The sequence below is a fragment of the Anabas testudineus genome, chromosome 6 (genome assembly GCF_900324465.2).
Source record: "Anabas testudineus chromosome 6, fAnaTes1.2, whole genome shotgun sequence".
NCBI classification, from domain to species: domain Eukaryota; kingdom Metazoa; phylum Chordata; class Actinopteri; order Anabantiformes; family Anabantidae; genus Anabas; species Anabas testudineus.
In genome coordinates, this window is record NC_046615.1 from 8,080,004 (window position 1) to 8,094,477 (window position 14,474).

At 41.2% G+C, this 14,474-nt stretch overlaps 3 protein-coding genes across 4 annotated transcripts; 2 read left to right on the top strand and 1 right to left on the bottom strand.

Annotated features, from left to right (window-relative positions):
• The first annotated feature begins 1,263 nt into the window (after positions 1-1,263).
• lrrc10 (leucine rich repeat containing 10) lies at positions 1,264-2,127 on the top strand. Its single transcript, XM_026365531.1, has one exon. The coding sequence runs from the start codon at positions 1,264-1,266 to the stop codon at positions 2,125-2,127; it is 864 nt and encodes a 287-aa protein (XP_026221316.1).
• Positions 2,128-3,726: 1,599 nt separating this feature from the next.
• Positions 3,727-6,619, bottom strand: LOC113165794 (seipin-like). Its single transcript, XM_026365530.1, has one exon. It carries the CDS (start codon positions 6,324-6,326, stop codon positions 5,067-5,069), a length of 1,260 nt encoding a protein of 419 aa, XP_026221315.1. The 5' UTR covers positions 6,327-6,619; the 3' UTR covers positions 3,727-5,066.
• Positions 6,620-6,654: 35 nt separating this feature from the next.
• fnbp4 (formin binding protein 4) lies at positions 6,655-14,339 on the top strand. 2 transcript variants are annotated; one of them, XM_026365526.1, is made up of 17 exons: positions 6,655-6,841; positions 7,341-7,418; positions 7,505-7,635; positions 8,374-8,539; positions 8,793-8,940; positions 9,067-9,163; positions 9,267-9,611; positions 9,768-9,957; positions 10,096-10,235; positions 10,315-10,419; positions 10,749-10,882; positions 11,864-12,024; positions 12,229-12,533; positions 12,628-12,748; positions 13,058-13,251; positions 13,456-13,613; positions 13,812-14,339. In XM_026365526.1, exons 1-17 carry the CDS (start codon positions 6,718-6,720, stop codon positions 13,897-13,899), a joined length of 2,685 nt encoding a protein of 894 aa, XP_026221311.1. In that variant the 5' UTR covers positions 6,655-6,717; the 3' UTR covers positions 13,900-14,339. The 2 variants fall into 2 exon arrangements, with proteins under 2 accessions (XP_026221311.1, XP_026221312.1); XM_026365527.1 differs by having other exon boundaries at positions 6,656-6,841; positions 12,631-12,748.
• The last annotated feature ends 135 nt before the right edge of the window (positions 14,340-14,474 follow it).

The window sequence follows — 14,474 nt, forward strand, 5'->3', positions numbered from 1 at the left end:
AAAAACAGATAAAGGACAACAACCAATCTGATAAGGAATATGAAATTCCTTCCCAGTTTTATCTAGTTGGAAAATATCTCTAATAAAGAAATGCAGGATAGTAATAGGGTAAATCACACCTGAGACAGTGAGGACATGCCACTTCATACAGTTCAAGAGTGCCAAAGAAATATAATTAAATATGCCTACATGCAAAACTAACACATGGGCAGGTGAGTTTAAAGAATTTGTCAAGTGTTTAGGGCACTTCAGTCTTGACGTCACAATGACCCCACAGTTGAAGTTCAAGCTATTCAAACAGGCATGTACAATGTGGCGCTGACAAAGCACAGATTTACAGAGCCATACACCCTCCACAACACTTCAGTACACCTCTTAGTTTGCCAGCAATATTTTAAAAACATGCAATATTAAACTGCAATCTAAGTCAGAATAAAACACAAACACTCCGTCTTTAGTCTCCCTCTGAATACGGACAAATTCTTGAGATTATTCCACCGAGGAGGCCCTCTTGTCTAGCCCGGTGGCACAGACTCAGGACGACATCCGGGCCGATTAAAAACAGAATGTAAATGACCTTCGCTGCTCTTTCATCACAAAGCACTTCTTATGCTTATCCATAACACCCTGCCCCTCCCTGTCTCTCTCTCTTCCACCTCTGTCATCTCAGAGAAGAAGGGGGGAAAATCATTAGACACAAATGGGGAGGAGAGAGCAGCTAGTGGTTGCTATCACCATTAAAGTCAGGGCAAAGCTCAGAGCCACCGAGAGATAGTGAGAGGACTGCATTGGGGAATATCTTCCCAGGGAATACAATACATTTTCAGCTCATTAAGTTGAGTAAACAAATGGCTTAGTGTAGAGATGCTTAGAGTCATGGATATCAGCAGGAAAACAATGAAAAGTAGGTAAATTTGTATTATTTTGGTAACCATTTTATGCCTATTGTGTTTCTTGTTTCCTTCTTAACAGCTGATAATGCTCATTTACCTTGTAAATAATACACCAGCATGGCTTTTATGATATGAAAGTGTTTTTTTTTTTAGCAACATAATGTCAAGAATGTCATTCCTGATACAAGTAGCTTCACATGCTGATGTAGTATTACAAATATGTATTACACTGTTAAAAACTTGTTTGTTTTTGCATGTTTCCAAGATCAATAACCACAGACGCGGTGGAGGAGCATTTATGGAAACCATGAAATTCACTTGAAGACGCCAACAGTCTGCTCGATTGCAGTCCTTGTTTGGCAGTAAATTGATGTGGTGGACCAATTGTGTGTCTGTGACAGCAAGAAAGATGGGTAACGCCATGCGAGGCATCATTGCCTTCATTCCCTCAGAGCGTTGCCAACGCTTCTTAGTGGGGGACCTGAAGGAGATGCCTCTAGATCGGACCCTGGACCTGAGCAGTAGGCAGTTGCGTCGACTGCCTGTTACTGCCTGTGTTTTCAGTGAGCTGGTGAAGCTGTACCTGAGTGACAACAACCTCAGCAGCTTACCGGCAGAGCTGCAAGGCCTGAAGAAACTGCAGCTGTTGGCCCTTGACTTTAACTGTTTTGAAGAACTTCCTGCAGCTGTTTGCAGATTGCCCCAGCTCAGCATCCTTTACCTGGGTAACAACAGACTTTACCGCCTTCCCAGGGAACTCAGAGAGCTCAAGGAACTTAGTACTCTGTGGCTGGAGACGAATTGCTTCACTGTTTTCCCTAAAGTGGTCTGTGAGCTCTCTAATCTCAAGACCCTGCACCTTGGTTATAACCAGATACGGAGTTTACCAAAAGAATTCAGGCGGCTTGAAGAGCTAAGAAGCATCTGGCTTGCTGGGAACCACCTGACAGAGTTCCCACCGGTATTGCTCGAAATGCACTATCTAGCTGTCATCGATGTGGACCGAAACAGAATAAACTGCTTTCCAGGCCTGTCTCACATGCAGGGATTGAAACTTGTCATTTATGACCACAATCCCTGTGTTAATGCCCCAGCAGTGGCAGAGGGAGTCAGAAGGGTTGGGCGGTGGGCAGACAGCCCAGATAATGAGCAGGAAGATGACGGGTCCAAAGCGGTGAGTGAGACTACAGCCGAGGTCACGGAAGTAAATCCTGAGGAGGAGCACAACATTTAGGGTCAAGGAACAAAATGACCTTCAGCTGAGGGGAGGACTGCAAGTACTGGACGGCGCTCAAGTGGAACACTTAAAAAGCAGAGTGGTGTGTTTTACATCAGGCCACTGGTATTAGGGCCATATATGGTGAAGCCAATCATATGAGCTTTAATGTAAGACATTGCCATAAGTAATCAGTAGTCCAATAATTTCTCGTATTTAAAAAAAGAAAATTTAATTTTGGACTTAATGTCATTAATGTTTCATATCTTTGATTACCGATATGTGTCAAATGCCAAACCTTACTAGAATTAGCTGCAACAACAGTAGTGTTGTATTAATTTTTACCAACACCAGATAAGTCAAAAGAATTGGACCATTTTATTTTATAACAAAAGACTTATATCTTGACCATTTTAAAGAATTTCACAGGTAGTAGGAATTCTGTAGGATCTACACAGTACTGATAAGCATGTTATGTATGATTGATAAATATACTGTATGTGGTTTGTGGGGCTATAATACAGAGTGACATTCACATGTTGAACTGACTATGCAGTTGGATGTTGCGGTTAAGGTTATGCTTTGGGCCATCGATTAATTTTTTCACTTCCAAATAACCTTGATATTACAGATGCACAACTTCATTAAATTATCAGGCACGAGATGTCACAGTATAAGAACAAAGGCTATATGTGAGTTCTTACTTTAAAACACAAAGGCCAAGAAAAGGAAGCAGAGAGATTCTTCTTCTGCCAGTCCGAGATACTATCTGTACCTGCTGAGGCTAAATACAGTGAAGTTTTTAATACAAGTGATGGATGATTTAAGTCAATTAGTGCACTCCTTGTCCAGGCCAATGCATAATTCATCTGATAGATTGGGCCTGTGGCTTTGAGAAAAGGCTGCTAATGGGCCTTAATATCATCACCACAAAGTTCTGTTTTGAAATAGATGCAGTTTTCCAATTCCTCTGTTCTGGGAAAATATCTCATAAACAAGAGTAAAGGTCTTTCCACAATATGCTTTATAATATTGGGTATTTGTTATTCTTTCTAAAACAATGTATGAGAAATTTCAATGGACTACATACCAGCCTTTTTACTGGATATGTGATCATTTCTAATAGCTGGAACAAACTCAAACACTCCTATTAAGCTTCCTATTAAAACATTGGTCATTTTGCTGTCTGTTTGTGTGATTCTAAATGAAAAAACATATTAAGACATCTTCTGCTTTCCCATGTATTTTTTTCTCATATAATCCTTCCCTTTATTCTGCTTCTCAGCAGTGGGCTGAATGAAATGATTTATAAAGAAAAATCCTGTCTGTATGCATAATCATGATTTTTAATTGATTATTCTGTCTATACAATACAAGACACATATTCCTTTTTAAGTAGGTGACAACTGTTATCCATTAAAATCAGGTTGTGGTGTCCAGGAAAAAGCAATGAGATGTCTAGCATTTGAAACTAGGAACATTTAAAGTAACAGATAAAATATATAAGATTTATAGAAGTCTTTTATGATTTCTATAAATGTTACTGGTGGTAGTCAAAGCTGCTTTATGAATTGACTGTGACATCTTACAGACATTAAAGAAAAACATACACACCACTTGATGTTTTTATTGGTTTAATTTAGCATCAGTGCATTAATAACATCCGCTTTTATAAGAATATTCTGTAAGACAGAATCCAACATGTCTAAATTTATTATATTAAATATCTTTGGTACAAAATTCAACACAACCTGCACACACCCCTACATATACCCGACTACACCTTCAGCACCCTTGAAGTAAGGCTTAATTATATTAAACTCATCCCAACAACCTCAACATTCCTTTAATAGCGCCAATTTCCAAACGGTATATTCACTCACTCTTTCCTATACTGTTGGTATAATTTTAAATAGACATTTTTATTAAAGAGGCAAATGGATTACTTACAAGGCCCATGTAAACTATATTGGTGCTTTGTTGTGATGAAAAACACAATAAATATACTTTTTGCAAAAATAAACTGCAGAGTGCAGTGTAACAGACACTGAATGAAAAAAAAACTGATGGAATGAAACCAACTCTGTTAAAGTGTTGAAGTGTTTGCTTAATATGCTGGGACATGACGACTCTATTTGAAGATGAAAAAGACTAATTCATGCATTCAAATTCTGTATCTCTCTTTGGCTAGACATACAGCACATTTTTTCTACGAATTGACTAAAAACATAGATGTTTTTTTTTTTTTGCCCAAATCTAATTGCTCTAGGGAAAAGCATCACAAGGCGTGCTTGTGCGTATCCCCTAAAACAGCATGAAACCACTTAGGAAATTCAAAATGCAACATGAAATTTACTTTCAAGTCCAATTAAGCTACATTCAAAAATAATAAATTCTACTGATGTTAGAACCACTAACCATATTTATTATTATGAAGATGTTTGTGATGTGTGCCTCTATTAATGGATGCTGGCTTAATGTGATAAAATGCCACATTACAGACATCAGCATGCACAAGCAGGTTCAACTGACTTAAAATGGTGTTACATTGTTGGATAACACATGACGGCAATGCCAAATTCCTGCTGACAGCTCTGTCGGACAAGCCAAAGCTGGAATGCAGAACCTCCTGCCGCGGGCACAACCAAAACAAAAACAGCACCGATTGTTGGAGTGCTGTTGTTTTTATGGCTGTCTGCCCACTGAGCAGACACTAAGAAAGTCATAAGCAGTGGTCAAAATTACAACAAGGTACATTTATCAGGACAAGACAAAATTTTGTTAGCCAAAATAACACAGGTAATATATTATCATGCATCTAGGCTTATGCTAACTGTGACAGTGAAACAGTGAGTTTTCTTGAATCTACCAATATCTGCCATATCGTCTTCCATCTGCTGAAGAGGGATGGGACATTATGTGGCTTTAAGAAACTTAAACTTTGTGAGGCAGCATCTTCACAGGCTCATCCAGGGTCCAGGTCTCTGCCGAAGTGCAGTCTCAGTCTGGTGAGACAACAGGCTTCCATCTGACATGTTTAGGCCATCACTTTCCTCTGGCCCCTTAGATTCATGAGACTCTTCTGCCTTGGTATCTGGCACATTAGCCTTAGGGGCATCAGAGACAACGGAGGACTTCTTTGACAACAGCTCTGCCTCTGTGTCATTTCCCTGGAATTCAGAAGAATCAGTCACAGATCCAATCACTTTGGGAGCATCGAGTTCCTTCTGGGAGTTCTCCCTCTCTATGCGCTTCCGAGCCTCCTCTCTCCTCTGCTGAATGCGGGTGTTGTCTCCTATCATTACTCTGACTCTTACTTGGTCTGGAGGCCACAGTCCACCCCATATAAATTGCAGGTAGCTGAACAATACGATGACACTGAGGAAGGCAAAGTTGGTAGCCACACCGATCACAGCAGATGTTAAGGGGAAGTTGTACAGAACATATCGTATACCAGTGAAATAGGCATGGATACGGAGCTGGGATGAGTAGACCTGCACTTGTTTGGATTGGATCTCAATGACTGCACCCACAGTGGGTTGGTAAGCATTTGTCTTGTAGTCTGACCACAGTTCGACTTCTATAAGCTGCTTCTGCTCAGACATCCCAGTCAAAAGGAGAGGAGAGAACACTAAAGTACTCAGGGTCTGCAGGAGGCTGGAGCGGTAATGCAGCATTGTGGATCGCCCCACTGATGAGACAGTCTTCCCATCTTTGGTATAAAGGGACATCTTGACCATGAACATACCCAGTTGTTCATTCACCGGAGACTCTGGCATCTCTAATTCCAACGATATCCGATAAGGCTGTCCATTAGCCATCACCTGGTCTCGCTCATTCCTAATGAAAGAGATGTTGGCCCTGGGGAATGAACACAGTGCATAATCTGAAGCATCACAATCAGACGTGTAGTAGAAGTGCACAGGTGTGGAGAAGCTGACAGTGGGCATGTAGGAGTAGTAGAAACTTCCATAGAGAAAGATGGACACCCAGAGCAGCAGAACCAGGACACAAAACAGGATGGCAGCCTGAAATAAAGTTCTCCGTGCTTTGAGCAGAGTCACAGCTGCCACATCGTGCAACCAATGTAGAACAGGTCCCATCGTAGCCCCCATCGTGTCTGATCCCGATCGGTTAACGCTAGCTGCGGTTTGGGCAGTTGTCCCTTCAGGCCCCGTTGACTGCTGCCTCTGTGGTGGCTCCTTATATTTATACATCAGTGGGCGTTTCCCCTTTAAAACTGTGTAGCTAATTGCTTATGCTCACCCCCCATGTCAAATCGGTTCAACTAAATACACAATCCGGCTGTTAGCTAGCTTGTGAAGCTAATTTGGTCCGCATGCTAACGACGTAGCAAACTATACAAAAACAGACTATCCGTGTTTTTTAAAAGGATTTAATGCTGATATTTTCTTTAGATCTAACCTGAATATTTAACGTTAAGTTCGTTAGCAACGTACACATTGAAATGCCTAACGCTAATGCCTAATGCTAGTACACACAAAACATGACCCCAGGATCCGGAAGTAGATGCCTTCTTTTGTGCCAGCACGGAGGAAAAGAGCTGCAACAACGACGCTCGCAGAGGAAGCAGGCCCACAGAGAGTGATGGGGAAGAAAAGCCGCCTCACAGGAGGAGCGGTCGGTCGGAGGACGATTTTACAGCTTTCACCTCCGGGACTTCGCGGTGGAAATACCGGAGAGAGGGAAGAAGCACAATCGGGATCTGATGGTAATTTTGAAACATCTTAGCGGCAGGTTAGCAGAATGCTAAGTGCTAAACGAGATGTGAAGAATGGGCCTGTGTGATTTAAAACAGTTAACGTCGCTAAGATAACCTAATATTTAGTTATTTGCAGCATTGGTTCGCAAATGGTGAAAAAACGTTACGTTACTGTCACTAGATACAAGCTAAGTGAAACAAAAGTGGGGTTTTAAAGCTAGCTAACGCAAAGCATTGCATGCTAAGCTAGCGGTTACTAAGCTAGCGTTCGTGGCGTTAGTTTTGCGTTCCTGCCAAAATGGGCTTAAATGTTAACTAACAAACAACTGGCCCAGCTAACACATGCATAATTAATTTAATCTACCTAACATAGGTACTGTTACATTTACTTGCTTAGTGTGGTGACTGTATCCGTGTGGGTGAATAGCCGTAACGTCAATTAGTTTGTGATTATTAGCCATTCTGAACGCTTCAACAATTGAAACTCAACTTCTTGGTTGGTTTGCAGATGAACAAGAGGTTGATGGACACAGATTCGTGAGAGACAGACGCACAAACATGAAGGCTCCCACAGTAAAGGCAACAGGTAAAATAACTGTGCGCTTGTCAGGCTTTGGAAACAAGAAAAGAGAGCCATCTGTTTTAATATTGTTGTTATGTCACCACATCTAGAGGGTTTGTCCCTGCTTGGAGCCTATGAGGATAGTGATGAAGAAGATGCTGGAGACGCTCAGCGGTTAGGTGCAAATTCTCAACACAACCAGTCAGCTGACATCGACAGTACATTGGCTAACTTCATGGCTGTGAGTATCCTAGTCCCTGTTTAAGTCATTGGATTCAGAAACAACATTCCTATTAGGACTTTTTTTTTAAAGGTCTATACACTATATAAGTTATTTAGGTCTATATAAGTTATAAAATAACTTAGTTAGGCCGTCCATTAAAAGTTTGATAGTTAAAGTCACAAATGCTGTGTAAATGTAGTTGTCTTGTAATGTATTTGATCTTGTAGGAGTTTGATATTATCATGCTTAAACAAGCACAGACATTAGCGTCCTGGATCAGTGAGTGTGACAAGATCAGTCCTAATAAAACAAAAAGAGTAGTGTGAGTTTCTCCACCCAGGATGAAGCCAATGGATTCATCCACATTCAGCATGTGATATGGAAATGTGCTGTGACAAAGTCATGTACTGAAAGGAGATATTGTGCTTAGATCTGTGGGCCTTTTCTGTTTTTGATAATTGTGTGGCAAGCAATTTGTAGTTCTAAGTAGACAACCTTTTTTCCTGATTTAGAATGTCATACATTCTAATTCGGGCATCATTGTACATAAGCAAATCATTTTATTTATGTAAAGACTAAAGCTTAGTAGCATAGCTTATATGCTATATGCATAGCTTATATGCTACTAAGCTTGGTACAGAAAGCATTCAAGATTCAAAAAACTTTATTGATCCCAGAGGGAGAGCATTATTGCATATATGCTTTTGTTTTTGGTTAAAATATTAATTTCTATCGTATTTTTTTTTCTCACCCCAGGAAATTGATGCAATCACTACCCAGCCAAGTTCAGATGATGCAACATCTCATCCTTCAGGCCTGATAACCACCCCACCTAAACCTGAGGTTACACCAGCTGCTAATGAAGGACAGGGCCAACAAAGCACAGAGTTTGAGTACAATACTCAGTACTCTTTAGCTGGAGGTAACTGTGCTGTATTTAATATTAAGTGTTTATTTTCTGATTATCTTGCTCTGTTATTACATCTAAACAAGCTGGTGCACATTAATTACAGTTGTCTTGATAACACAAGGACACAGTACTTGATGAAAGCAGTCATGGTATGGTCCAATGTCCCAAATCAAGAAGTTTATTTGTGGTGTGTGTCACCTTAAATATGGTATCATGTGTTTAAGTAAAGTATAGTATAGTAAGTAGTTGTTTTTCTTTTTTGCAGTTGGTGTAGAGATGGGAGACTGGCAGGAGGTATGGGATGAGAACTCTGGCTGTTACTACTACTGGAACACTCTGACCAACGAGGTGTCTTGGGAGCTGCCACACTGTCTAGCTGATCAGGTGCAAAGCCTGGGGCACAGTGCCAATAGGTAGGAGTAATTAACAGGGACACAAGCCTAAATATAATCTGAAGTACAACTGTCAATTGTCTAAATGTCCAGGGCAGAAAGTAATATGTATGTATATAATGTTTTTGTCTTCATCTGTGGCTCTAGTGTCAATGGCAATGCCACAGCCCATGCTGGTTATTACACAGAGGAAAACACTGCATCTGCTACAGCTCCAACATCAGTGAAGGAGACCAAAGTGAAGGCAAGTTTCACTGGTGTCCAAAACAAAAGTAAATCAATTCAGTCAGTAGTATTAAACAATCGTGCTGAGTTTTAATGTGTCTCCCTTATGTTTTGTCCAAAAGGAGGTAATTGAGAGTGTTGTTGGCCTCACCAGCGAAGAGGAAGAGCATCGTGGTGTTGCTGCATCTCTACTTGCACCTCTGATCCCCTCTGACGTGAAAGATGCAGAAGACAAATGGAGAAGACGACTGCTAAAAGGTTTGGATGACACTGAGAACAGTTTGGATTCTGATGGAGAAGGCGTTCGCCTTTCAGGATCTCCTTCTACACCTCTGCGGGACTTGGACACAGTCCCCAGTGTTCAGAAAGATCTTTGCAGTAAGAAGCAGTCAGGAGAAAACTCAGATGCTGAGGAGGAGACAGAGGAAGACACAGTGGAGCTGGAACTTGCACTGGAGAGAAAAAAGGTATTTTTTTTGTTGTTGTTTTTTTTAATACATATTTAGATTTCTTTTTAACTTCACATGCAGATTTGATTACTGACAGGAGCTTTCAATGTATTTTTTTGTTTATCAGTGGTACTCAAAAATTAGTGGCAAATGTTAATATGTTCAACCTCTTAGGCTGAACTCCGGGCACTGGAGGAGGGTGATGTGAGTGCAGGGGGCTCCAGTCCTTCTTCCGAGACAAGCCAAGATGCTGCTGGTTCTCGTGAACTTCAGAAGAAAAAACGCTGGAAGACTGCCTTCCCCAGTGCTACCAGCCCTGACTCTAACAGCAGAGGCTCAGACATACAGGACAACTCGGAGTCTGGTAAGTCCAGATGTTTCCATGAGCTGGTGGAGAGTGGAATGCATGACAGGAGCGGGGGGAATTGCAGAAATACTGTACCTCTTGGTGTTTTCATTCAAAAATTCCTGCATACTTAAATTCCTCTCTTGTGCCATGTAGCGCTCTCTAAAACCCTAGAGAGTGTTGCAGAAGGTGAAGACAAGGAAACGGACGATTCTGAGGAGAAAACACTTGTGAAACCTCCAGTAAAAGAAGACTTGGAAACACCTGAGCTTAAAGTGGAAACGCCGGAACTCAAGGTATCAGAGGTGTTGCTATTATTAACCATAATTGTTATAATATTTTTGCAGTCGTGTTTTTAATGCAGAATAAATATAGTTTCAGATTGGAGAACTGGCTAACACGTTAACAAGCAAGATGGAGTTCCTGGGAATAAACAAAAAGGCGATTTCAAACTTCCAGTTGCTTCTGCTACAAACTGAGGTGAGAGAGGTACAGTTCAGTTTCTAAGCAGCATGACTGTGGCTTCCAGTTGTTATCTCGGTATTACTTCTTCTAAAATATTTAACGTTTAATTCTGTTTCATATCATTTTGCACACAGCCATGTGGTAGTATTTAATATTTAAAATTCTCATAATAATCCATCTCAAGGTGTCATTCTGGAAATTTACTGTAATTACTCCTCTTTTGTTACTCATCCATCTTGTGGCTGTTCTGTCTTTTATTATCTGTCTCTTTATCATTTTACCTCTACTTTCTGGATTTTAATCATCTCTCTTCCTCTCCTCTTTTCTATTTTTTTTTCTCGCAGACACGTATTGCAGACTGGAGGGAGGGCGCTCTGAATGGGTTCTATCTTCGCCGCAGGCTGCAGGAAGCTGCTGAACACATAAAATATTACGAACTTAACGCCACCCCAAAAGGCTGGTCCTGCCACTGGGACAGGTACGCGCTCCTTACCTTTCACATCTCTAAACTCCCTCGTCCCCCAGAAATCTTACCGTGTGACTACACCCCACTCAGTATCGGTTGCAGACTTTGTTACATGACTTGGGGAGAAGCTTAACCAGTTCGAGTGGATCAAAATACTTACCAGAAACAGACTCTTCAGGTTTCTTTGCAGCGTTCCTGGCATTCTGCCTTGCATGTACTGTTAAGGGAGTGTCTACTTTGGGCCAGCCTGCTTCCTGTTAAATATGCCTATGTGCTACAGAGAGGACTCCCTGTCCCTGTAACAGACTCTTAAGCCCCTTTTTGTGAGGGCATTTTTAGACTGATTATGGGTCCAGTCAGTGGAAAATTTGGGAGGGGGGTATGGTAGGAAGGTTGGTTGCGTGGGAGAGCTTTGCACTTTACAGGACTACTACACCAGAATGAAATGCAGACAGAGTGATGCCCTGGAAGCGACGAGTGTCACGCAACAAATAAAAGGTGAAGATGGAGCAATGACGGGAATCCAGCAGGTCAGACCAACTCTATTTCATATGTCTTCCTGTTTTTTATTTTCTTCTTTCTGATGTAAAACAAGTTGACTGTGTGCTTATTATTCCCTGACCTGTGACTGTTAATGATGATGCTTCCTCCCTGGCGTCCTGTGTCTGGGAGGGAATGGTTGTCTAAAACGGAACAAATGTGACAACCATGGTGTGAGCAGCTGAATGCTACTTTCAGGACCTAGAGATGATTTGTTTTGCTTTATTTGTTTTTGAGCGAAAGGTGGGTTCCCTGTCCATATCCATGACCAAACTTTAATTGGGCCCTCTTGTGGATGGCTAAAGTTGCTGTCCATACCAACATCCCTGCCCCCTAATGTGGTCATTATGTCCACTCGTTTGCCCCATTATCCCAGGGTCTCATGCCATTCAGCCAGTTACTAGGTTAGTCGTTGAGACTCTTGTCTTCTATCTCTGTTGTCCCACTTTTTAGAGAGCACAGGCGATATTTCTATGTGAAGGACCGGACCGGTACCTCCCAGTGGGATTTCCCGACAGAGGAGGATAAGGAGGACGAACTTAAAGGAAGCCAGATTCAAACTTCTTGCCAAGAGGATACTAAAACATCATCTACATCTGCTGCAGAGGTCACAGGTCAGTCTTTTGTTGCATCTTGGACTGGAATTTCCTGTTAGATGTCTTCTTTGACTTCACAAAAGTGAAGTGAATATTGTAATGTTCTGTAACGTGCATGTTCAGTGAAGATTGCTCTCTGGTATTAAAGATGTGCTTATGTTAAAAAAAAAAATAGTGTCAAGTCTCAATAAGAAGTGTTGTTACCTTTTTTTATTTGGACAGGATCTACTTCTGATGATGTTGCTGCCCCAACAGCACCTCCTCCACCTCCTCAGCCCAGCCCTATGTGGTCACCATCCCAACCTCCTCTTCCCGACAGCCCACCTCCACCCTCCAACTACCCCCCTCCACCACCACTTCCACCAGGCTCACCGCCTCCACCTCCTCCACCTCCTGACAGTGATGGCGAGATCATGGAGGTGGAGATGGAGATGGATGATGATATTGACGGGGAGCCTCCAGCCCCTGGGACTGAGGAAGATGGCAGTGGAAGGCCTCCTTTACCTCCAGGCACTGCCAGCATGAAAGTAAGGGAGGAATAAACCTTCTTAGACCACTCTTCTCCTGTGTATATTCAGAATACAGCAGCATTAACTGTTAGTATATTTCTTGTTGTTTAAGCAGATTGTGGAATCATCAGGCCCTTTGGTGAAAGGTCAGAAACGTAAAGCCAGCCAGATGAACAAATCCATTACTATTGGCAGCAGTCCCATTCTCTACACCCAGCCTGCCGCCAGTGCAGGTAAAGAGATCATTACGCAACATTTGCAGTTACAAAGAAGACTAGAATCCAGTTTCATTATCCTCCATAAAGGCCTAACGTCTTCAGAGCAACGCTGTGCAAAGTCATTTCTCTGAAGTACATATACTGATGAAATTCACAGCAGCTTAACACCTTAATAAAGAAGTGCTTGAGATTCATGTGGTATTTCAAAACAATTGATTTAATGAATTTACAAAAAAGTGTTAGTGTGTGTGTGTGTGTGTATTAAAATACATATATTTAATCAGATGTTTTCCTAATAATGCAAATGTATGTCTTTGTCTGAAGCTCCTTTAATGTCAGCAACTGCCTACTGGGGTGTGCCAGCTGTCACTGCTCCTTTGGTCCCCTGTGAACCTCCCATCCCACCTGTCCCAGCTCTGCCCCCCCAACCACCACTGCCACCATCTCAACCGCCATTTGAACCTCCTGCAGCCAAAGCTCTGCCCACAGATAAGACCAAGAAAGTGAAAAAGGATAAGGTTAGTGTTTCAGTTAAACTTTTTATTCGAAGGGATAAATTAAGATAATTACTCTCAGGGAAAAAATAGTTTAAATACCAGTGATGGCATTTATTTTTCCAGATTGATTTCTTCATTCAAATCCTGTAAATTAATTAATTCAGCACTTTGTTAAAGTGAAGTCAAGTGAAAAATTACACTTTCTTTTTTAAATTCCCTCTATAGACGAAGAAGAGTAAGACCAAAATGCCTTCCCTGGTGAAGAAGTGGCAGAGTATCCAGAAGGAGCTGGATGAGGAAGAGAAGAGCAGCTCCAGTGATGAAGACAGAGAGCAGCTTAACAAAAAGAGTATTGAGGATTGGAAGCAACAGCAGCTTGTGACGTATGTTTCTTCACTTTCCAGCATATTATTTAAATGGTGTAAAAATATAGTAGTTAAATTCAGTTGTCCACATAATATACCACTGATTGTAAAATGTTCAGTAGCTACATTATTCTGTTGAGATTCACTTCCAGTTTATCTTTTGTTGAGTTGTTAGTAACTCTACACTAACTGCTGTTCTGTTTGTATCTTGTTTAGGGGAAAAGCCTCAAAGAATGCTAACTTCGAAGCACTACCTGAAGACTGGCGGGAGCGGCTGAAGAAACGGAAAATGAATAGCACATAACATTTGGCCTAGTCATATCAGATGTGTTTTTTTTTTTTTTTTTTTAATTCACTCCAACTTAAACCATTATGTCATCTATCCCCAGTATTGTTCAGGAACCATTCTACCATTCATTTTCTTGTGATGGAGACATTTAGAGGCCCTTACATGGCAGCCATTCATCAGTAATGGCTTCTTTGTATGGCAGCTATTTCTGTATGCTTTTTGTTTGTTTGTTTTTTTTTTATTCTAGCCACATAAATGTGCCAAATGTGTTAAGTTCGTCTTGACTCCATGCAGATGACTGCCACAGTTTGTTTGGAGGGATTACCTGTTTTATTGAGCATTTTTAAAACTGTGTACATATAATGTATAATGGGATAAGCCATGTTTTTGGAAGGGGAGGGAACTTCACAGAACGTGTATATTTTGTAAAAAGGTTATTAAACCAGTTTTTCCAATGCGGTCTCTCTATTTTGTTTTTAACCATGCTGTAATACCACGGGTTTTTATGAATAGCTTGGTTTCAATAATCCTAGTACAGTTATCATGACATTACATTAGATACACAGCCTGGCTGTTAATTATAATTATTT

Bases quoted from the DNA above. Each gene is read 5' to 3' on its own strand.
- fnbp4 (XM_026365526.1), top strand. From the start codon at position 6,718: ATGGGGAAGAAAAGCCGCCTCACAGGAGGAGCGGTCGGTCGGAGGACG. The intron at 10,236-10,314 runs GTATCAGAGGTG...GAATAAATATAG, and splicing joins TGGAAACGCCGGAACTCAAG to TTTCAGATTGGAGAACTGGC. The intron at 10,883-11,863 runs GTACGCGCTCCT...CCCACTTTTTAG, and splicing joins TGGTCCTGCCACTGGGACAG to AGAGCACAGGCGATATTTCT.
- LOC113165794 (XM_026365530.1), bottom strand. From the start codon at position 6,326: ATGTATAAATATAAGGAGCCACCACAGAGGCAGCAGTCAACGGGGCCT.
- lrrc10 (XM_026365531.1), top strand. From the start codon at position 1,264: ATGTGGTGGACCAATTGTGTGTCTGTGACAGCAAGAAAGATGGGTAAC.